This window comes from Falco cherrug, chromosome 9 (genome assembly GCF_023634085.1).
Source record: "Falco cherrug isolate bFalChe1 chromosome 9, bFalChe1.pri, whole genome shotgun sequence".
Taxonomy (NCBI): domain Eukaryota; kingdom Metazoa; phylum Chordata; class Aves; order Falconiformes; family Falconidae; genus Falco; species Falco cherrug.
The window spans coordinates 46,259,892-46,284,649 of NC_073705.1; the positions used below are offsets into that span (position 1 = coordinate 46,259,892).

At 38.5% G+C, this 24,758-nt stretch overlaps 1 protein-coding gene across 1 annotated transcript in view; it reads right to left on the reverse strand.

Moving 5' to 3' along the window:
- Window positions 1-9,479: 9,479 nt before the first annotated feature.
- The window catches only part of SH2D4B (SH2 domain containing 4B), a 72,303-nt gene continuing 57,024 nt past the window's right edge, over window positions 9,480-24,758 (reverse strand). The window contains exons 7-8 of the mRNA XM_027817213.2: window positions 17,648-17,868; window positions 9,480-15,126 (exon numbers count right to left, since the gene is read on the reverse strand). Of these exons, the coding sequence (XP_027673014.1) occupies window positions 15,034-15,126; window positions 17,648-17,868 (314 nt within the window). The 3' untranslated portion in view covers window positions 9,480-15,033. The remainder of the gene's footprint in view (window positions 15,127-17,647; window positions 17,869-24,758) is intronic.

A 24,758-nucleotide genomic window follows, 5' to 3' on the forward strand; every position in this document is an offset into this window, starting at 1 on the left:
ACCTACATCAAATACTGGCTTCAGGCCTCCTGACTTACCATTTCCACGCAAGTAATGCTAGAGAGGTGGTTTTTTTCTCTTCACACAAGACAGAGAGTTTTTCAGGAAGATTTGTAAATTAATAAGTTAACAAGTCAGAGACCAAAACCCTCGACAAGATTAATTTGGTGACATTCAAGATACTGTTCGGAGCAAAGCAGTTTCATAAACAATAATGGACTCTTATTCAGAAAATGAATGGCATTTGGACACATACTAAAGGATTTTATATCTATTACAGTGATGAAAGATGGAGAATTAAAAACATCTTTAAATAGTTTAATTTAAAACACTATTAAAATCAAAAGTCCTTTATCCAGTAAGAGTTTCTAAAATCTTTACTCAAGTTCGTTAGGTATGCAAAAACCCCAAAGATCTAAACTGTATTTTGCTTGGTGCTGGTGGGATTGCTACAAGATAAAAGGTTTGTGAGGATATGGATTTGAAGCATTACAAATGGCTTTTTACTGAATATCAGGGCCATTTTATTGATAATGAGGGATTTGCTGACTATTTACCACTGACATTTTGAGAAGTTTTTCTGTAATCCAAAATGATCTCATACTGTACTGCATTCATTTATAAGCTAGGATCCAGAGGGAAAAAAGTAGGCATTTGGCACAGCATGACATTTTGATGTATTCTGAAGTTATTAAAGGACTTACCATCCAAAGTAGTAGGATAGATTAAAAAATACGTAAGGACATTTTCATTAGAGATTGGCTGTTCTCAAAAAGTTCAGATGTTTTCATGTGAAGCACAAGAGTTCAGACATTCCTCTGAAATTGTTTCATGGAATTCAGGTCTCTGGGGTCCATCAGGTTTATTCCTAGAAAGGTCTTCTTTTGAAACTTCCAATTCTTTACAGATCTTCTTGCATTGAATGTTTTAACAAGTTGGAAAATGAGGATAAAAGCAGTCTTGCATGGCTTTCCAGGAGTTTTGGATCAGGCAGGCACTAACAGAGCATTCTGTTAGCACTCAGTTCAAAACTAGTAAGAACCAGAAAATTAAGAGAGCCTAAGCGTCACTGGAATTGGAGGCACTGAGCTTTTCTTAAACTTCAAAAGAGTTCTGGTACTGTTACATATAAAATCAGAACAAATTCAGTTTGCCTGAAATTGTTTTTCTTAGTTTAACTAAATTGTCTGAGTTTTTCTTTCTTACTTCTTCTACAATAACTTTTCTACAATAACTATTCTGGCATGGTTGCCAAAGGAATGCTTCAAGCACACTTTAATGGTGCACTCAAGTGACAACAACCTATTGGCAAACACAGGACATATAAACAAACAAACAAACAAACAAATAAATAGATAGATAGATAGATAGATAGATAGATAAATGCAGGAGGGAGGAACCAGAAGGGGAAGATATTCATGTCTCTGAAAAGAAGCAGAAGATCTTGGACCTGGCAAACTGAGCAACAATAATCAAGTAGAAACACTGAACCAGTTCATAGGCTGAGTTGTGCTACAATTAGCTGTTTATTGTCCCAGAAAATATGTTCCATTGTCTCCTTTTATTAGCCTTATGATTGCTGTTGACAAGGGACTCTTATAATGTGTGTCTAAATAGATTGACAAGAACCGTCAGAACTTTCTGTGACTTTCTGTGACTCAACATAGGCTCCAAATTTGTTGCTTTGCATCTATATTGCCTCATAAATTTTCCAATATGATGAACATCTATTGTATGTACTAAGTCCTGCAGAATATCTGAGACTTTTCAGTTTGGTTACTTCTATTGTGGTGCCAAAATGTGACTTTTGGAGCCTAGCTGAGGACATGCAACTAAGACCTTTTTTATTTTATTTTTTTAAAAATATATTATAAGGTACTAATATGTAATACCCCTTTAGGAAGTAAGAGAAAGCAAGAAAAACAATAAAGATGTTGATTTCACACCACAAATTCACTGTCTGGAAGGAAAGATCTCCATCAAGGAAGTTAACAACGCTGGTCTAGTAGCCTTCCTGAGACAGGACATCACTCAGATGCTAATATAAATTCATTGGGTAGACATATATCTATTGCAATATTTATTCATTTTCCTGTTGTCAGTAGTAACAAATTGTTTCCTGGCGTTCTTGGGTTAGAAATGAGCTGCTTTTTTTTTTCCTTTTTTTCTTTATACCTCCCAACACCCCACACTTTCTCAGTCATGTCTGTAGTTGTTACAGAGCTCATAGCAACAGCATTTTATTAGACATGCAACAACAGCACTCACTGTAAAATACCAAGCTTGAAGAAGGAACTCCAGCTTTCTAGGCTAAAATGAAGCCTTCAACAAATCCTCTTGTATCCCATCAAATAGTTCTTGTAAAAAAACCAAACAACAAAAAAAACCCCAACAACAACAAAACCACCTCTGTACCTTTATCACGTACATATTAAAGAAATACAATACAAAAATGAAACATGGCCCAGAATTCCCAGTTGGATTCTGTAAAATACTTTTCAGCTTCTTTTCAGTAGAACTTCTGCCCATATTCACACATAATAAAATTCAGCATCTCTGCTGTAATCTAAGATTAAAAAAAAAATTTAAAAAAGTGTATGCAAATACTGTATTGAAAGATGAGCTCCAAGAATGACTATCTGAAAAAAAAAAAAAAAAAAGTAACAATACAAGGACAGATTAGAAAACATATTGGTTGGACCAACAAATTAGTCAACTATGGATCCTCCAGAGGATATGGTGACAATGAAGGAAAAACAAAAAGATTGCCAGGTACTGAAAGATTAAAAAAAAAAAAAAAGGGAGAAAACTCAACACAAGTCCCAGGGAAGCTATCCTAAAACTTTAGTACAAACATGACTTCTGAAGACCCCTTAAAAACCTCAAATTATTCTATGATTCTACAATTCTTCCAATCTAAATTAAAAGCAGCTTCCTTCTTTTATGTCATGAAGTGGCTCTTTACCCTAGTGTTTGCTGTGCAGAATAAGGGCAGGAGATTCTTCATCTTTTACCTGCTGCTTCTAATCAACTAAAATTATAATATCATATGTCTACGTTTTATTTTCTCTGTTGGACTCCTTGGCTTGTTAAAAATTAAATTACCATGGAAAATACCCACAAAATATTAAATAAGCATAAACATTTCATCTGAACTATTTAAGAAAACTTGAACTTCATTTAGATGTTCTCTAGCTTTTTTCTTCTGTAGTGAAAGGATGCATATCAAGATTACTTTAGAAAATGAAATCAAAACCGAATAATTTCATTATGAAAAACAGGCATCATGGCATTCTTGCTAGCTATTTACAACATTCCTTATTATGGAAAAGCTTTATTACGTTACATTACTGAGCATTATTTCAGTATGTATTAAATAGTCCCAGTTTTTGAAAATTTATAGACTGTAGGAGAGCATATCAAATCAACCAGAACATAGCTGTGTGCCACTCTGCTTTCTCTACCACAACAATTCCATTTTAAACATTTCTTATTTTGACATTTCTAAGTGTTCAGACAGTTCTCCCTCTCCTGTACCTGAAATTGTGTTTAGTGCTGTATGAAAAGGTGTTAGTGATAAGATTTAAATTTACAATTTCAGAGACTGATACACTTCATTTCATTGAATAGAAACAGTTCCATTCAGGGAAACACAGGCTGCCCTGATAATGTGTGTTCCAGCTGTGACTGTGAAGGTGAGGAGGGAGATTTACCATCTTTTGAATTCAAAGCTTGATCCAACATCCGTTGGAAACATTGGAAAACATTCATGGCTTTGTAAATATCCTCCATACTGAACTAATATTTTATTTTCTTTTAGTGATTCATGGAGATAGGAACATGTTGGACAATATTTTTCCTTCAGATTTTTTCTAGATCAGACTTGAACTGTGGATTTGGTCGACAATGAACGCCAACCTCCTTAGCAACCACTGAGGGTTTTCCTATTTCTCCTATTTCAAAAATCAGCCAGTATCTTTCCAACACCATTACTCTGGCAATTCTGGGAAGATAAGCCAAACAACAACAACAAAAAAATGCATCTTACCTACCAGTCCGCCTCCATCAGGTTAGTATTACTGGAGAAGAGGTTTCTTTCCCGTTGCCTTTGGAGGCAACATGGCAGCTGCCTTCCTCATAGTCTTCCCAGTTCTATTGTCCAGTCACAAGTAGCACAACTGAGTTAAGTCCTCTTCAGCAGATGAAGAGTCCTTAAACCTGGATAGTTCAGCGTTCCCTCATGTTTTTCATACTGCCAGTTTTATCCTGTCAATCTGTAAATTATCTGCTACCTTCAGCCTGAGAAGAATCAACCCGTGGAAAAGGTTTTTATCCAGCCCACATTTTGGGCCCTGGTTCAGATAGGACTCAGTAAATAGGAGGCTTTGGGCAGATGAAAACTGATGTTGAAATTTTCCTTCAGTCAAGCTGCGAGATTTAAGCCCTCAACCTCCAAGCCTTCGCTTTGGAGCACTGATGAGCAAACCGTGTCACCACAGCTCCATCCCACCGCCTCCTCCTCCTCCACCAGCTCCTCGGGCCACCCCAGTAGTGCCTGGCACCTCTCACCCCAGAATCCACATGGGGACAAGGCTGGGCTTGGGGACAGGGCTGGGCTGGGGGACCAGGCTGGGTTGGGGGACAGCCCCTCCGTCCAACTGCCACGCTGAGACCAGGCTCGGGGGAGCGGGCTGGGAAAATGAGGGAAGTCTGTCAAAACTAGTGACAGAAACAAAACCAAGCGATGAATCCAGATCGGTTCAGGTGAATTTAGAGTGATTCAACGACTTTTATCCAGCACAAAACTAGAAGCGTCCGCTTTATGCTGACCTCAATTTTTCTCTCATTTGCAAAGAGGGTTTGGGGGCTTTTTTTTAGAACGGCTAAAAATTGCCAGATCTGAAGGATGAAAGTCTAACAAGCCTGGCTTCGGCGGCCCGGCTGCCGCGGGTGGGCGCTGGCAGCGCCGGCTGCGGGGCGCCAGCCTGAGGGGAGGGGCAGCTTTAGCACCTGAGGCCTCATCGCTGTGCTAGAAAATGAGCGGGAATCCCAATACGCTCCTGAGAGCCTCGGTTTGTGAGGAGGCTTCACTTTAAGGGACTCTCTGGTGCACCGGACTGCCTTCCCCGCTGGTTCTGCTCTCAGGTTTTATTTAGCCACCAAGCGGCCGCGAGCCGTGAGCCCGTGCCCGGTGCTGTGACAGCCCCGAGAGCGGCTCGTCCCCAGCGCCACCCGCGCCGCCCACTGCGCCCCATGGCAGCCCACAGGCCACCCCAGCTCCAGCTATGCAGGAACCCGCACCCAACTGGCCACACAAGCCTTGAGCGAAATTGTCGGAAAGTTTGTGTTTCCTCCTAGTCTATTCAAGCTTGAGTGGAAGTCATTTTCTTTTGTCATATGCTTTTTAGTCATCTACAGTAGCGAAAAATAACGCGAAATACCACAGAACTAGTTCATACGGCTTAGAGGACCACAAACAAACCATTTCTACAAGGGAAGAAAATAGTTTTCTGTACAGGTGCCTCCAAGAGGAAGCAAGAGTTGATGGAGCTTCTGGAGACTTCTAAGTTTCCTAATTTGCAATAGACAGACTGGCAGGACTCAGGCAGGGAAAGCCCAGCCCCAGCGCTCCCCCTGTGCCAGCTCACAGGCAAGACCCCTGCACCTCACGGGCTCCTCCGAGGTGGGTGCAGGGGTTGGTGTTACTCCTGCAGCGCTGTGGGATTATTCTGGCAACACCCCAGGCTCCTCCTGCAGTTATAAAGAAGGGAACTCAATTCATGACTTCGTACTTCCCTGCGTTAATTACTTCAGATCTTCCCCGACTCCCCAGCTAGTATGCTAGGAGTTAATGTGTTCCCTGCTACATCTCTGTGGCATTTACATTTAGAATGATCAGCCACCAGCTTCAAACCCCACCCTTTTCCCATTGCCTCTCACAGCACATTGCTAATGTTAAACTAAGTTCAGTAATGCATTTCATCTTTATTACAGCTGATCACAAGGATGCCACCACCATTGTGCAGGAACAAAGTTATCAAAGAAAAAAACTCTGAAAAGCTATTTTCCTTCTGGTCTTTAATATTGAAACAGGTAAAGCAACATTAATTCAGCCTCGAGTACTCCATTCCATTGAAATTTCATTGATTTGGTGCTGATATAAAATGAACCACCACAGACATTGATAAAAAAGCTTTATAAAGGAATAAGGCAAGTGATCACCAATTACTAAAGTGTAACTTGAAATGGATTTTAGCACTGTGGGCAGGTGCAGACATGGTATTACAAACAGACTATTAGCCAGCAGGCAGGTTTCTCCTTGGTTGTTGTGAATTTAGTTCATTATTAATGGGGGGGGCGGGGAGGGGGGAAAGCCCTTATGCCTCTTAATTTATCTGCAGACTGGCCCAAAGTTAAAGCATCCAAGCCTTTTCAAATCACCTTGACTGTCTCCTTGGCAGACAGAGTATTTTTAGTCCATTGGATTTGAACAACTTCCGAGAACAGATGGGTTAGCACTTCATGACTGTATGTGTGGTGCTGTAGAACAGAATGAATAAAAAATGACCTGGCTGTGAAATCCTTTTTCCCCACTTACTTCTCATTGACTTCAACAAATTGTCTAAATGTCTGCTTACCAACAGGAAAAAAGATGTCTGCAACAGTTTCACAAAGCCTCTTTTTTTTTTTTTCCATTGTAAACTGACTCTTATCTAGGGTGGTGAAAGGGAAGTATTTTTTTTCTATCATGAAAATATTTCAAGGTTTCAAAAGTCTTCACACTCTCTCCTGACCCCATGTCTCCTCAAATAACCAGTGATCTTTGATAGAGGAGCTGATACCACACCGACCTGGAACTCTGGGTGAAGTCAGTGTTCCTAGTCCTGCTTAAGGTGAACAACTGGAATCCAAGCTATTCATTTTTACTACATGGCAATGGCTATTCTGTGGGATGTTTCACATTTGCATGAAACTGGCTCATTGAAAACGTTTCTGTTTGGTATTTGAATGTGTAGTTAGAACTTCGTATTTCTCAATCACAGACCTTCATCCAGGAGGAGATTTCTGTTGTGATTAGTCACAATGACAACTTGGAAAATTAGATCCTTTCTCCTGCAAAAGTTCATGAATAGGCTTAGTCTTTTACATAACCATCGGGTTGACAGAATTAGGCTTTTTCAGAGAAATTGGAATAGCAGACAGAATTTCAATTGTTATTTATTATTCCATTTAAATTCATTATTTTTCAGTGCTCACACTTTTTAGTAGTGCGCAAATGGAAATCATACTGTAAGGATCCAAGCATGTAACACAAAATATTCAAAACTGTGAACAAGATACATCAGTTCTTTTTTTGGAACTCATCCACCTTGCTAGCTTGATTTTTTCTGGACAAAACATTATCTGGGGTCTTCTTTAAACCTTCATGAATTTATTTCAGTTGTCAAATCAGATATTTAATGGGCTTGGCATTTTGAATAACTGTTCCCCAGGTATTTACTTTCTCTCTTAAAAGGAAACCAGTATTAAGGGAGAGAACGGATACCTAATGAAATGTCAAAAACATTGAATATTTGTATTGATTTTGGAGCCTAATGCAGCATACTTTCTTTTAAGGCTGAATAAAAAAATTGATTTTGTGTGTGTTAAATTTGTGCATACTTTTCATATTTTCTGCAATTAAAAAATGCCTTTAGATACCTCTAATCTTTTTTCGCCTAAAAAATTGAAACCATTTCATGAAGCTTTGCATTTTGAAAATAGAATATTTCTCCATTAAATGTGTCAATGGAAGATTTTAGAGTAGCTCATTTTCTTTCTGGGGGAAGTGAAAAGTGATTCTGACAGGCAGTCCTTATAAAAGATTCTCATATTTATTATCTAAGGATTGCCACATGAACTCCAGCAGGGGTTGTTGTTGGGGCTCAGCATTGGAATTCAGTGAACGTGTTCATCCCATAGAACAGTTTGCTCACGTGCAGAGCTCTTTACTGTTTTGTTATTAAAAAATGTAGATAGATTCTAATGTAGCACATAGCATACTGAAATTCAAAATGAATGAACCAATGTGCTATGAGTGCAGCACATAAAATGTAACAAAATACTGTCTAGCAGCCAGACCAGAACTGTGTGCATTTAGTCATTGCTCTTAGAATTTTTTATTTTTGCTGAGATTCCCTGAGAGAAAATATTAATGTTAAAAATTATAACAAAACATATACCTTAATACATCTTCCATAAAATTGGATTTGAATGACTTACTAAAAATATATTTTTCATTAGCGTCAGACCATCACAAAGTAAGATGAGTTTGAGAACCAACACCAAGTATAAGTGCAACAGGTTATCTTACTAACTGGAGTGCAGTGTTCAGTGTACAGCACTCTGAAATGATTTGCTGTAGTTTACGTCCATTATTAAGCTTAAACTTCTAGATGAGAAGACATTTTCTTGTTTACAGTATTGACAGCATTTCCTACAGGAGACGAGTATAACCGGGGACAGCTTTATTCTTTGTTGACTTTTTAAGTGCTATAAAAATTACACTGAGAAGTTCATTATGCTTTATGTGGTAAGCAGTGTTTACCTTCTACATTCTCATATCCTGATTGCAATGCGTAATACATTTTAAAATTCTCTGCCCCAAATATCATAGAATAATGCATATTAACCCTTGTCTAAGACAAGTATTTCTGATTTTCCTTTCAGGCAATCTATGTTCTATGAATTTGTGGGATAGGAAGTGCATTAGGATCAGCCATGTCTTCACATGCATTGGCCATTAATGAGAATTGCATAATTATGAAAATTATCTCCTAACAAACAAGCATTTGCAATCACTCCTAGCTCTGCACACCTATATACAAAATATGTCCTTACCATATTCTTGATCTGCACTGCTTCTGTACCATTTCTGAGGCACTGTAATGTTACTTATTTGTGCCCTTTTCACACCCATACCTTCCTGCTGCTGTTGTGTAAGGGAAAAGTGGTGACGATAGGTCTCAGCCTAGGTCCTCTGAATGCTAAGCAGGAAAAACACTGCATCTCAGGAAATATTTAATTCAAGACTTGCCTCCTGTTATTTGTAAAATTATATGAAATAAGACAGTCCTACCCTCTTCTCCATTTGCTGCTTGTGAGCGTATGACCTTCTCCCACATACAATTCTCATTAAAACTGAGAACAGGGGAGAAATGGCAGCTAAACTTTAAAGAAGACATTAACATGCTAAGAGTTTTCTTTACATATAGATCAAGCACACACAATTAGGAGCAAACTAAATGTCCAATCTCTTTTGAAATTATTTTTCCCTCCATAAGAAAAATCACTTATTGATGTTTAGTAAAAATATGATAAAATGATGTTGTCTTCATTTAAAACTACTGGAAGAAATTCCAAGACAGAAGAAACCAAACTCATTGAAGGCTCCAGCCTAGTAGAAAATTTGCACTAGCTATGGGTCATAATGTAAACACACAAGCTGCAGGACTAATCACTAGCAGTAAACAAATATTTGAAGAGAAGGTTTAACACAGCACTTACATGGCAAGAAATTAGCTATAAAAATCCATCACGCATCATTACCATGAGACTATGTATCCAGAAGACTCATCTCAGGAAACACAAATCAAACATTTGGTCAAGTGCAAACACCTCATTCTCCAATTGATAGCCCAGCCAGGGACACATTACTTATAGGAGGTCACTGACCCTATCCCCTTTGGAAGGGAAAAAGGAATCTTAAAACGAAGGCTTAATAAAATAGAAAAGTCAGTCCTTGAAAATTGTTGAAAAATAACGTCCAAGCTGTTAATTATGCAAACAAATTTATTCATTCAAGAGAAGAGAAGAGAAGAGAAAAATTTCTCCCACTGTGAATTACCACATTACACCTGAGATCAGGTTTGTGTTGTGGCATTCTGTAAAGAGAAGAATTTAGACTGCAGTGAAATGTGGTGTAACTCTATTAATGCTCTATATTCAGTGGGGACTTGAGGGAAGAATGAGCAGAAGTGGATCCCTAGTTCATACAAAACTGAATTGTTTTACTGTAGTCAGTGTATTAATCTTGGCTCACCTCAGCAACGAAATAGATTTTGTTAATTTGATTCAAAGTCACTGAAATCCAGTGGAATTTCTCACTCCAAATCTGGTCTTTGGAAACAGTTTCTTCTCAGTAAATCTGAAAACAAACCCTGTTATAACTAAAATTTTTAGGTCTCTCTTTCTTAATGCACAGGCTATATTCTTTTGCTCGGTACTTGTTCAGCACAATAGAGATTTACCACTTCATAGTTGCCCTGGATCTTTTATAAAGCTAATATGCAAATACACATACTATAATTGTTTCATTACAGTAATTATAAGAGGTAATAGACTGGCATCGACATTCTTCGAATAGCCTTGAAAATCTCACCCATGGTTGCTGTCAATTTCTTTGCTTGGTTTTTGCTGTCTTTTAGAGAAGAGAGAGGTATTAAATTGGAGATGTCCATGTACAATAACAGATTAAAAAAAAAATTATAAAGAACAGATGCATATGTGGATCCAAGAAGAAGCAAGAATAAATCCTCAAGAGCTGCTTTTTCAACGATATTTGCAACCAAGCTTGGGACCTTGTGTGCCATATTTTATTGCTGTGAAACAGATATGAAGAAAAGTTCAGCTCATTTAGAAGTTTTAAAGTTTTCCTTATTGCTGTAACATTTTTCCATATGAAACAGAATTACCATAATAGGTATCTCAGTACATTCCCAGCAGTCTCATTGACAAGAAATATTGACAGGAAATCTTATAATGGAAATCCATAACATGCACCTCTTCCAACTCAACAATAGCTAACACTAGAAAAACGGATCAGAAAGCAAGACTTGAAGATCACTCTGTAACAGAATAAAGCTAGCCTTTCCAGACAATGAAAGTGCAGCACTAAAAACATTTGTATACAGTGATGAGCAGCTTCAGACAGCACTAAATGTAGAGGCAGACAGTGTGAAGCACATGCAGCATTCAAGGCTGCAGTATGGACCATCCCAGCTCTTACAGACTGAGAGTGTAAAATCTAGCTCAAATGTAGATTTAGCTCAAAACACTTGCAGAGTGAAAGGGAGGTAGCAGCGCCCAGTCTTTCAGAGCAGCGAAACTACAACATGCTTTCAAAACAATGGGATAAGCACATTTTTCCCTTCCTTGTTAATTTTCCATTTTTACTCCACTGCTTTCTCCTCTATACTTCCTACTAACTGGTTACCTTTCAATAGTCCAATTTTTAGTTCTTTTTCCGAAGGCAACAAGAAGCATTTGTTAGCTTAGAAAACATCTCTACACCTGTACTTTGCTCACAGCCCTCAAGTATATTGACAGCAGCTGCACATCTCTACCAAGGAAAGATTCTGTTCTTCTTAACTTCTGCTTGCTCTGATCTCCTTTTATTTCCTTCAAAATTTATCTTCGGTTAAGATGCACTGCATTTTATTGCTGCTGTTTCTGGTTATGTATTGTTGAGTTTTTCTTTCCTGGTAACTATGAATTGGCTGGCTATTTTTCATTATTTCTGTAGGGCTATGAAAAAAGGGGAAAAAAAGCAATTCCTTCACTTGAGAATTCTGACATTTATTAGCATAATAAAACTCTCAGGTGAAATTGCAGTTTTCCAAGTAATTTCATTTGCAGGAGAATTTACAAGGGATTTATTTTAAAGCCAGGTAAAACCTAGAATGAGAAATGAATGGAATTCAGAAAGAAAAAAATAGAAAATTAAAAGTAGGAAATGTGCTCCAAAGTGAAAATGATGATGCTGTTGTGGTGTTAATTACATCACAAAAGGACACATAAACTAAGTAGCTGGTATTTCCAAGCCCGCTTATCAGATAAACAAAACACAAGCAGTTGAAGTGTGTCACTAAAAATAAATAGCTGGATGATTATCAGTCTCTGAATGTGAATTCCTTATGGAACATGTTCTTCAATATTCTGTCTATAAACATTCCCAACACTGTGTATAATAGGTTGAGTAAACTTCCAAAAACTTTGGAAATTGCATGTCTTCTTTTCCAGCTTACCTAGCACCTTTTCTAAAGAGAAGGAGGCATTTCATGCCACCTTTTTTTTTTCTTTTCTTTTCAACAGTTCATGAAGGTAAAACACCAGTCTGCAAGGATGTCTAGGTGTTTAAATACCACCTTAATTACTCAGTACCACCTTTAGACCCTCAGCCCTATGCAGCCAGCTGCTGCTCTCTGGCCTCAGAGATACAGTCTATAGGTACCTACATTTTTTACTTTAAAAAAAATCCCTTTCTGTTCTCCTTTAAAGCAGAGCTCCAGTTGTTCTGTGAGGGAACATGTGCAGCTGTGAAGAACCTGAGGCTGAGGTGCTTCCTGAGATGCATATACAGAGGGAGCAAGAGCAGAGCTAGTTTCTCAAAGGAAGCAGCTGGTAGATAGTGGGGCTCTTTGGAGGAGGTAGATTGTACTTAGTGAACATCCTATTAGAAAAAAGCAACTTACTCTGTGATTTATTTTACAGAGTCCATATTTGAAGCACAGTGAATTACTCTGTGCTGAACTTCACATTCTGTTTGCTGGATTCAATGTTTCTATATACAGATATATAGAATACAGGTGTATTCTGATCCCAGATCACACATTCCAGGCTTCTCATTTAATGGAGACTATAAATCCTGCTGGAGGCCTACATAAGGTTACTATGTTGAGAATTGCAGAGCTGCATTCCACTTCAAGAATCTAGCCCCTTGGTGACCTGCAAAGGAGCACACTTTAACAAAATTCCAAGACCATTTGGGTACCTTGACCCTTTAGTTATCTGCCAAGTCACTTTGTTTCTTAAGGTATCAGACATACCTAAAGAATGTCCTACTTCTGTAAGCCTACTTGCTGTGAAAAGCCCAGCTGTCATCTTATCTGAGCACTGTGCACTAAGAACAGCTGCTCCAGCAAATAAGCATTGCTTATTTGCTGTGTCCTGGTTTTCTTTGTTATGAGGTACTAACAATAACTATTTAAAACCTCCAGAGCCAGTCTCCCAAGTGATTTAATACAGCAACTGTCCAGCTAAGTCTCTGTGGGAAAGTTTGTTAGAATTTTCTTTTCATGGGTCACAAACATTGATGGATTAAATCACACAAAAAGCAATGTTAACAAAAGAAAATTTTCCTGAACAATGAAGTTTGTGTGCAAAAATCTGAACTTTAACATGGGCTAACTGCATAACTGATTATGAAAAAAGTTGATATTTCCACAGGTATTTATTATTATTGTGGCACCTTAAATAGATGATGTGCTTTATAAGCTTGGACAAGTTTCTTTTCCTAAATGAGCTTACCATCTAGGTCAACGTATAGAAGGCAATCGTGAGTCCAGAGAAATGACTGCTTGAGGAGAGATAGATTTACATGGGGTTTGGGAGGGAACTCTACACTGGGATTTGGAAGGGAACCACGCAGGAATTCAGAGACTGCCCAAAACAGTAGCATACAGAAATATACTCAGTGTGCCTTTCCTACGTGTTCAGAGATTCCCAGGAGAAAATGAACCATGGATAACAAATATATGTAGCGGTCTACTTTACATCTCAAAATACACATCACATACAAAAAGGTACTGAGAAACCGCCTGTTAAAGGCATGACTATGAGACTATGCAATAGGTATACAACTATTTCCCTCACGTCCCACCTCACTCAAACAAATCAGTTGCATACAAAACCGTCACAACCCTGTTACTTGAAACGTTGCCCTGCAAAACAGATGTTGGGAACTGAAAAGAACAATTCTATACCCAGCAGTTATCTATCTGGCCATTCATGGGAACAGAGCAAGGAGCACGGGAAGGTAATAGTAACAGTTTAACTACATTTCCTGAACTGGCTGCCTCAATAGTATCCAGCTCACCAGTAAAACAATACAGGACCATATCTATGCCGTGTGTCAGCCCGGAGTGAAAGGATTGCTAAGACACAAATTTCAGGAGGGCAAGTCAACTACTGTGATGAGATTATTTTGCTTATAGTCCAAACACTAAGCAACTGCTCCACAGATCTAGACTAAAACTCTGTTTTCATGGGTTTTAGTACGTATAACAAATGGATCAAGAACACATTGTGTGGCTTTTTTTAAAAAAAAAAACCATGAAATAGCATAATGATAATATAATTAGTTGTATCTTTTCTATGGATAAATATACCACCCTCACCTTCACTCATAGCTTAGCTACGGAAAAATACCTGGCCCTATAGCAAAGTAAAGCTAGGAATCTCCAGCACGTATCTTGCACAGCAGAAGGCAGAAAACATGACAAGGCCAGTGAGAGGAGCTGTTGTTACTGCAAATCAAACTGCTTTCATCAGAATAACTAGTTCAGAATAAACTGACCACTTTCTGTCCAGGAGTAAAATTCTTTCCAAGGCTGTTGGACTGCATGAAATTGTAAATAAAATGTGAATGACCTTATTCTGTCTCTACTGTGGGGAACTTTGTAGGCCTGAACTCAAAAACAGATGGCAAGTTTCCAGCTACACCTAACCACTTAAGCAATCACAAACTGCAAAAGGATGTTCTAAGACTGTCTCTTTTGTTATCAAAAGTGCACCAACCGGCAAACCTTTCTTTGGAAAAAAGAATCTGTTCTCCAATACCGGAACTTCATACAATACTGTGAGTAGTTACCGCCCATACTTGTTGCTGCATTTTGCATTTTCAATCTCAGACATTAAGAAAATTAAGATAGGAACTTAGCATCCAGCGCAATTGGCCACAACCCCTTGAAAAATTTCTGGGAACAGTCCTCATTTGTAATGTGCCAGTATTTTCTCACCTTTAAAATGTTAGCAATACAAATAATGATGATAATTCAGATGCAAACCAGAAAAATTTTGGGCCTTCTAATGAGGATAATTTTTGGCCACAAGACCAGTGGCTTTGAAAGTTTGTTAACTATTTTTCAATGTTTAATTTTGTAGCTATCTATTACTACAGGTATCCAGAATGCATTCCTGTTAGTCCTGGATCCGTTATTCAAATAAAGGGCTGTAGTCTGGCGGATTCCTCTGCTGTCCACATGGCTCCAGTAGTAGCTCCCCCCCTGAGGATGTGATAATTTCTTCCTAGAAAGATAAAACCGATTAAAATGTCAAAGGTATAAGCCTTTCCCTGTCTTCTAAGAAAAGCAACTGATAGCAATAAAGACCATCACTCCACTGTAATTGGTAACCAATTATGAGTAAATGCTTGGTGAAGTACAAACCACATCACATGTTTTTGAGACGGTCATGTGGAAGTAAACACAAAGATTTAGCAATGATCTTGGATTAGGTTATTGCTGCTTTGCACACAGTATTTAAATGCAATTAATAATAAGAGAAAATGCACACTCATACCCTCTTCTGTAGGAAGTTTGTTCTTCCAGCTAATGGTTACCACCCCCTTCTGTCAACTGAGTTGCTTGAGTGACCTCTTCTTAATATTTTTTAAAGCAAAACGAAGCAGGTTTAGATGAGCCCTGCTCGTTTTGACTGAAAGTGAAAAGGACCCTCAAGGAGAAGTCCATGCAACTTTTGGGGTGGGGAAGTTTTTTCTTGCCAAAAATAGTCCTGAGGAAGCGGTAACTTTTCCAAACAATATAGCAATAGCCGCAAGAGAAAGTATGCCTGCAGCGCAACCATTTACATGAAGATTGCAGAGCTGGTTACCAGGAGGTTTGGGACACTTGACAATGTACTTCACCGGAAAGGGCAGGCAGAAAAGCTTCAGAGAAAACCATGTGAGAGACAGGATAAGATGCCTCCTGAAGGGATTGCCAGAGACCAGTTTTAATATAGCTATTAAGCTAGACGGTTACAAGAGAATTGTGTGGTGATGTTAAAGTTGAACCAGTTTCTCTGATGGGCTTACTACAGTGGGAGCTGTTAACTATTACCAGGGGACAGCTAAGAAAACTTTTTTTTTTTTTTAAATGTCAGGAACCAAAAGCCATTCTGCTTCTGACAAGTGCCCTGCTGCTGTCTGTAAATAGCTGTGTTTCTAGTACAATGATTGCTGAGGATGAGCTGTGATGATAACACAGGAACACAGCTGGAGCAGAGATGGTTGGAATCAGTTGTCACCATCACTCCTCTCCAGCAGCACAGCGGACACTACTTTAGCCAGAGCTCCTATATCCAATGGCTGATAATCTGCATTTGAGGTGTTGTACGTGTGCTTTTCTTTCTCTGTCAGGGCCCTGGTTTATAGACTCTTTCCAGTTGTACTGGGTCTGGCTGGGATGGAGTTGACTTTCTTCTCAGCAGTCTGTATAGTAGTGTGTTTTGAATTTGTGGCTTTATAAAACAGTGTTGATAACACACTAGTGTTTTGGCTATTGTTGATCAGTGCTTGCACAGCACCCAAAGCTTTCTCATTTTCCTACTCAGGCCCTTCTGGCAATGAGTAGGCTGGCACTAAGGGAGAAGTTGAGAGGGGACACAGACCAGTTGGTTGACCCAAACTGGCCAAAAGGATATTCCATACTGTGTGTCACACACAGCAATAAAAACTGGGATGGAGGAAGACGGGCCTTGGGGAGTTTGGCTTCCAACGTGGCCATTGAGAAAGAATTTCATCAAATCAGGGGAGGATGTATTTTTTGGTGAAATGTGTCACCTACTAGTCTCCCATGTGGAAATATAATGTCATAGTGATCTGTGACGGGATGCTAAGGCAACACCGAAGAAATGTTGTGAAGTAGCTGCAAAAAAAGAAGTATTCTAAAAAGAAGGGAAATTAGAAGAAAAATAACCTCTGCTTAGTGTCTGTGAGACTGAATACTGAAAAAATGAAAAGCTGTGAAGGAGGAGCAAAATGTTAACAGAATTCATATGAAACAACAGTGAGAAAAGCATAAAAAAGGCAAGAGAACTAGAAAAGAGAGGATGAATAGAAGTTTTAAGGGTGGCTAAGAAAAAAGCAGAATTAAAACTGATGAAGATGTGGAGACATGCAAGATGATGAAAACAAGCTATGCTATCAGAAACAGTGCTACTGTTTAGTCAGTCTGACAAAAAAGAAACACAAGTTAGAAGCAGAGTAATTCAAACTCATCTAAAGTCAAAGAACAGTAGTAAATTACTCCTGTAAGAGTTTTTTGGATAAAGGAATGACCTTAGCACATCTCCAAGAGAACCCTTCCATGTTCCCTTCTTTACTGCAGGGTGCCACTCCTTTGCTTTTGCATGTTACAGCTCCCGCATTAAAGGTCAAAAAATGCTGAAATTTCATTGAGAGACCATTCTATGGTATTTCCAGTCCAATTTTGCACAGCAAAGCGGGCCAAAAAGTGTTAGCTCTGTCAGTCCTTATAATAAGGTCCATTTTCAGCCCAGGAGAGCATACATTGTGTAAGAATCTGCTTAGAAGGGGACACAAATACATGCTGAAGCATTCAAAAGAAGAGGAAAAGCCTTCTGATTCACTGCAACAAAAGACACAAACTACAAATGTTACAGCTTGGCTTAGTGTAGAACATGTATGTATATTCTTTTCCCCACTATGGCTACTACTACTTTTCAGTGTGGTTTCAAATTACATGATTCCTTTCTAAATTATTAATCCATTCCACTCAGCTATTGACCTCTACCTAGCAAGTGTTACCTTGTGAAAATCAATAAGATCTGTCAGTGTTGCATGTCGGTTTGGATCTACCCCCAAGAAGCTGTAAAAATCCCCCGAAGCATCAACCAGGAAGTGTTTGAACCCACTTTGCTGGCGATAAGACAATGCATAGCCCCAGATCTTCTCGCTGACCCGCACTAGGAATGTTCCTTCAGATTTATTCATCAACAACTCTTCTGCCTCCTGGCGGCTGATAATACCTGGCAAGAAAAAACCCTATAGTTATAAAGAAAACAGGTCTGTCAGAGTAAATAAAATACAACAAATGCAGAGCAGAAGTGTAATGAAAGTGGCATAACTTCCCCAGATTGAAATGTCTGTAGGAGGAGTTAGAGCTACGGAGACACCATTTATGCTATTCTTTTCCGAAGGACAGCTGTAAGAGTTTTGGTGGAGTCTGGTGGGATATGCTTTTTAATTATCTGACTAAGAATTGCTTTTTCCCATCCTTACTGCTTTTTCAAAGGAAGTGCACAAACACAACTGGCCTATCAGACCAGTGACTTCTGTACAAGTGATTGCACAGATACTTGCAATTTTATTGCAGTACTTCTGACTGTTGCCTTACAACTGCTTTATAGGTCTTACAGAAGGAATATAAAGCAAGTGCCAGGAGAAAAAGCATTTTTCTCGTTTTGTACATCCATCCATACACACTCATCCATAGATGGGCTTGTATTTCTAGGGAACACTGTCACAGAGCAAAACAAGAAACAAAGATCACAGTCCTTTCCTTCTGGGGCATTTCAGGCTTAATATCGGAGTACGTATCAGTAGAATCAGTGTCCTCTAGCTACAAACTGTAGCCATGAGCTAAACAGAGTACCAACACAAAGAAAAGATTGAATACTGTATTTGTTGACTAGATGTGAGCTCATCTTTACAATTCATAACAAACAATAATGAGTTATGCACCCTGCTCCAGGACAAGAGAAAAAATTAGCTGGGGCTTCTTGCAGTGCGTAACTGTCACCACCCGGTGGTCATTTTCTCTATGAGCCAATTTACCTCTCAGGGAACAAACTGTCTCCCCATATCCTGGTCACCAAACAGTTGTTTTATAGATGAATTCCTTCCTTTGCTGTACAACAAACTTATTTGTCAGCGCAAAGAAGGATCACAAATTCAGATTATCAGAGTATGCAAGGGAAAAAAGTTTAACAGGGGTAGAGCTTTCAAGAACTTTCTCATTTTATTCTGCTGTGTTGGAAAAATCTTCTTTTCTTTCTTCCTGATCCTGGGACACAACACTGAAGTTGCTGGTACTCGCTTGCAAACAGGGTATAACAGATAAACCCCATTCTGATCACACCCCATGTAAAAGGTGTGATCAGAATTTCACCAAGCAGTGAACTGGTTGTACCATCCTAGAGAGCTGGGTTCTAATTTGTCTGGTAGGCCTAGAGGACAGTGAGCTCATGCCTCACAATTATTTGTGAAATACCAGATGCTCACTTTAATCAGGAACAGATGTTGAATTAGGCCATCCTGAATGTGAACATGGCACCAATTTCAATAAATAATATATGTACATGTTCCAAAGTTACTCTCTGTGAAGCTAAACTTTCTCAAAACAATGCATGTAGTATTTAATGGAACTTGTAGGATAGGATAGATTCCTACGCCTGTCCTAGTGAGAGATCCATGGAGTCTGGGTACTGAAAAGCCACATTGGTTTACTGTAATGCTAACCATGCCCAGGGCCTACCTGAAAGACCAAATTTTGGGATGCTCTAATTAAGCCCACAAGGAAAATTATGCCTCTGGGAGACATAGGAAGGGACTGGGGAGATCTGGGTCCTAAAAGCAAGCACTGTCTGATGTTAGGAAAAGCAAAAAAGCATCTTCTTTCAGCTTTTGTCTACTTTGAGACAATGAATTTTTTTTTACGGTTTTACTTGGTGCAGTGATGAACACAGCAAGGGCTCAATCTCAGCGGGGCTCAAGAGGTCACTACTGAAATATCCTCAGTACCAAGAAGAAACATACACATACATACTCTGCTGAATGATGCTGGAGGATATTACATCATCTTTGCACCAGCCACGCAAAACAGGCAATAAACATGCAAACATACGCATTTGTTTAGAAAGAGCATGCAACTGCTCAGCCAACAGTGTCATTTACTGCACTTTGCAGATCTATTTTTTTATTACAACTATTCCAAAATGAATTGTTATAAAGTCGTGAACTCTGTTCACATGAAAAGATAGTACTAATATGAATCCATATGACACAGCATGTTACGTGAAGCTGTATCACTAGATTCCAATACCAGGTGCCACGTGCCAAGAATTACACAAGAATTATTCTGAAATTACACGCTTTGTTAATCCAGTCTTCTCTCAAATTGACCTTATTTAAAAATACAATGAAAGGTTTTATTAGTGATTATGATGCCTACTTCCTTGACAAATCTCTGCTAGAAATACATGTAGATGAGCCACACTAAGAACCTCAGAGCATTCAACGATACAGGAATCCATCACCAGCAAATCCTACATCAATTCCAATAATCAACGTTCATACTGTAATGCTAGTTTACAATCATGCTGGTAACGTCTGGGATAGGAACTGGGTGCTGTTACAACTACCCCTTCTCTAAGCAGCGTTAGAACTGTTTATGCAGCCCTGCCAGGGAATGAGGTGGCCTAGACAATTTAGCACCTATAAAAACAGAGGGTTGGTAAAAAAAGAGAGTTGTAGAAAAAGAGGTTTTGTATTACATGGTGAAAATTATTCTTAGGATATTTATAGGGTTTGAATGACCATCACTATCAGGCATATAATATGAAATTTGTTTAGCATTGATTAGTTTAATGCTGAACAATCTGTTCATCTACTCTTAACTCTCACCAGTACAGGTAAAGCACTGCAGGCTTCCACATGATGTTATCTTCTTTGCCAGACCTTATTTTTGTTCTGGGTGCTTTATATCATTGAGTAGGTGAGAAATGCTACATTGCTTACAGCCAAGTTCTTTTCTGTTTTTATTCTCTTTTCTGCTAAAGATGGTGTAATAATTTATCAGCCAGCTGCTCTCTTCCCTTTTTCTCTCCTGATTCTGTTAACAGCTCATGAGAAACCATCTTTCCCCGCCACCTCCTCCCCCTCTCTGCCTCCCAGTTATTTTATTTTTCTCTGGTTCAATTCTTCAGTGGGTGGTGATTGCAGCACTGAAAGTCTCCCTCCACCCTTTAAAAAATGTTATACTGTTCTCAAGATAACTAGAAAAACAGTGGCACTGTTCACGCCTGAGAAAAGTTGTAGAGAAATAGACAACATCTGTGAAACCCCTACATGAACATTTAATATTGTCTGAATTAAGGTCAAGAAACCTTGGTTTCCCAAGACTCTGGTAAGAAGTTTAGATCCATCAGTGCTCTTATTTGTGCTAGTTAGGATATTAATTTGAAATATTAACTGGAAAAGAAACCACTGGTGCTTTGAAAGCTGATGTTCCCCTCTAATTCTTGCTAATCTCTTAGGAAAAAAAAAAAGGCAACATCTTAACGTCTTCACTCGGTGTAAAGTGACACTGTGTCAAAAGCAATAATCCTTTCACATAAGCACAACTTTGCAAATTTGTTTTAAAATATATACCTCACAATTACTTATCATCAGTATCATAGTTTCAGATTGTCACGTGGCCAAATACAGACTAGCATATTGGACAGCAGTTAGCTACCCCACTGAACCTCACTCACATCTTCTACCTGTCATGCCAAATAATAGAGTATACAAACTGCTGCTGTCTGTAGTAAACTGTAAGAGAACTGTAAGGTTTTGACTGGGACAGGATCAAAAGTGTATGCGGCTCCTCTTGAAAGCATGGAAACTCTATCAGCTGGCTTGAATTTTAGCCCCTTGCCCCCCAAATTCACTGCATGCACCTATCTATGTTACAAGCATCTACCTGTACACTTTAAACATGTTGGTTTTGCAGTGCTTATACCTAGTAACATTTTTGATCCTTAGCAAGAAAATAACATTTTGCAAGACAGTTATTTCAAATCATAGGATGTTCATCATCAACTGACTTGTTCCTAATTAACAGCTTCATTTTTAAAAACAGTTCCTGTAATGACAATTTGTAGATAGGCAAGTCTTAATATTTTTGTTGTAATTATGTTCTTTTTACTGCCACCAGTCTTCCAAAAAGGGGAAAGAACATCCTAACATTTAAAGTATATTAAGCGCATGGAGTGTCCGTTTTGAGTTTAGTGGGCACAGCTAAAAAATCTTGATGCTGCCTTCCAAGTTTACAGCAGCCTCAATACCAGAAAATGCTATTTGGAAATATTACGCAATGACACTTCAGCTTCCCACTCCTCCCTCAGCATTATCCTACATACTTCCTTGAGTGAAACTCAGGAGATAAAATACATAAATATTTGCTAAGAAAATGCCATAACAAGCATGAATCCAAACCAGAAAAGCTGATAAACATTGGCAACAAGGCAAGACTATATACTAGAAGTCTAAAATTACTCTTTCGATTATACAGAGCACAAAGTTACACCATGTCCATTGCTGTAATCTACCAGTGGTCAAACGTACTGAGTGTAATAACAATGTCAATACATAAAGATAATTTGGCCTTTCATGATCCATATATTTTTAAAATGCATATATGCATTTATATATGCCAAGAAGTCGAGTAAAATTAGAGGGGAAAATACAGGACAAACACATTGAAGTTTTCATTTACCCTTCTGCAATAGAAACTATTTGCTTAGCTGATGTTTTCTCTTTTCATATTTTTTCATTACCTTGATCTCAAACACTCTAGTGCATGAGGTTTTACTCACAGAGCAAAGCATCACAAATAGTGGCATGAATAAATATTAATGAGAGCATTCATGCCAAAAGTGCTTTCATGACCATTATGAAAAGCTTTCTATTTCATGCAAAATTGATTTGTTGAACAATTATGAATATTCACAGGTAGTCATGAGAGGAAAGAGACTTATCCTGTTTATACAACTTAAGACATCTAACCAGCAAGGTGTGTGATTTAGGTCACCAATCAAAATTAGGAGCAAGAGAAGCTAATACCAGTATCTCTTTTGTTTTCAGTGGGATTAGATCAAAGCCCATATGAATACAAATATCCTTGGCAATCATTACATGAATAATTCACATGCTAAAGGTCATACAGACACATTACACCTAGAGCAAGTGTAAACAATAAATAAATAAATGAGTAAACACAAGGAATTATGAGGAATTAGCAGATAACTCCCGACTAATGTAAAGGAGTATATTTGTCCGATTATACAGGCAGACCTAAACAGTAATTTGAAAGATAGTGATAAATTGGCACAAGGGTTAGAAGGATCAGTCTGCTAAGCACCAGCCAATCCCTTCCATTTTTTAAGGAACTGAAAATCTGAGCTAGACAGACATACTACTATAACTGTGCTACTTTGGAATAAAACATTTCCCAAAGAGGAATAAACAAGCAAATTTTCCAAAAAATTTCAAATAAATTTCCTCTCTATGAGACTTAATTTGAGAGTCAAAAGTTGGATTACACCTCACCTTGAAAAAAGCTGAAACGAATTTCAAAACAAACTGCTATAAAAGCCAGAAAATAAATTTGTTTAGAACAGCTTTTAGGGTCCTGGGTATTTTTAATCAAAACAGGAAAGTTCCAGTTTGAGGAGAGGAAAATACATCATAGTTTTTTCTGTCTACTTCTTTAGAATAATAAAACACCAGTAGTTGGAAGTAAAGACCCTACCTACTCTGGACCAAAATATGAATAAAGGCAATCAGTTTTGAAAGAAATAATCAGAAAAGTAAACAGAAATTCAGAAGGGATTAAGCCAATTGCAGCCAGTTGGTTTTGGAAGAGCTGACAGCCTGTGTTAGCATCCCAGCATTAACATAAACCACTGTCAGGAGGCGCAGGAACAGCTTGTAAGAGCGCTAGTCTACGAACCTAATGGAGGGGGTCATAGATTTCAGAGACCACAGCAAAGGAAGATATACAGGAGGAACAAACACAAGCTAAGATGAAAACTGAAGTTGGGGAACTAAGGTTTAGAATAGATCTGAACTTTTTTAGATCTCATAATAAGGTGGGACAGTAAAGGCTTGAAACAAATGTTCAAATGCGTGACAGTAGCAACCAGCTCTGATCTAGAAGGTGAAAAATCCGGCTCCTTCAACCGCTCAGAAAGATCAAAAGCATAAAAGCAGGGAAGATGAAGTGATTGCTTCCCTGCAGTGCAAGAACTAGAGCAGCTGTGGTTTACGCTCTCAAAGAAAAGCAGTCTCTACATCACTCAAAGCAACAGTTTCCTCAGGCTGAGTTTTTCAATTCTCTCCCACAGGTGCAAGTCTATATGTGGACTCTTAAGCTGGCTGAACATACTTCTGGTTGTTCATTCAGAAGGACACAATCTACAAAACTATGACGTCTAGACTGAATGCTTTGTTATCCTCCAGACTATTGATGTCACATATAATTTAAAGAACACTGTTATCAGTAATGATGGTTTATGGACTGATCTGCAACTGAAATAGCCAAAGGATAATGTACATATCTAGGTCATATCTTGTGCTTTCTCCAGCATTTACAGCAGGAGTAGCATGCAAAATTAAACACATGCACAAACATTTGCAGCAGTAGGATCTTACAGCATGCTACTGTATTAAAAAGGTTTCATCCTCTCCTTCTTCTCCTTCCTTTTAGTCACAATACTTTTTGGATGGTGCAACAAAACAAATAGCGGAAGAAGAGATCAATAGCATTGTGTGAGAAAAACTATGGCTGAGAGATAACAATAGCTCTGCCTCTGCTATTTCAGAATAGAAGCAATAAAGACTGCAAAGCAAAGCAAGGGAGTAAATCAAAGACAGCTGGTAATAGAAACAAAGCTGTTGAAGCTATTCACCATCTGCTGTTAAGGCAGGACAAGCTCACGTGGGACTAGGTCGTCAAAAGAGTTCTCTTCCCATTTAGGCACCAAAATAAATGGCCATGCTTTAAGAAAAAAAAAACCCACAAAACCAAAAACCCAACAACCAACAAAAAATAAACAAACAAACCAACAACCTCAGCACAATGACTGTTTTTCTT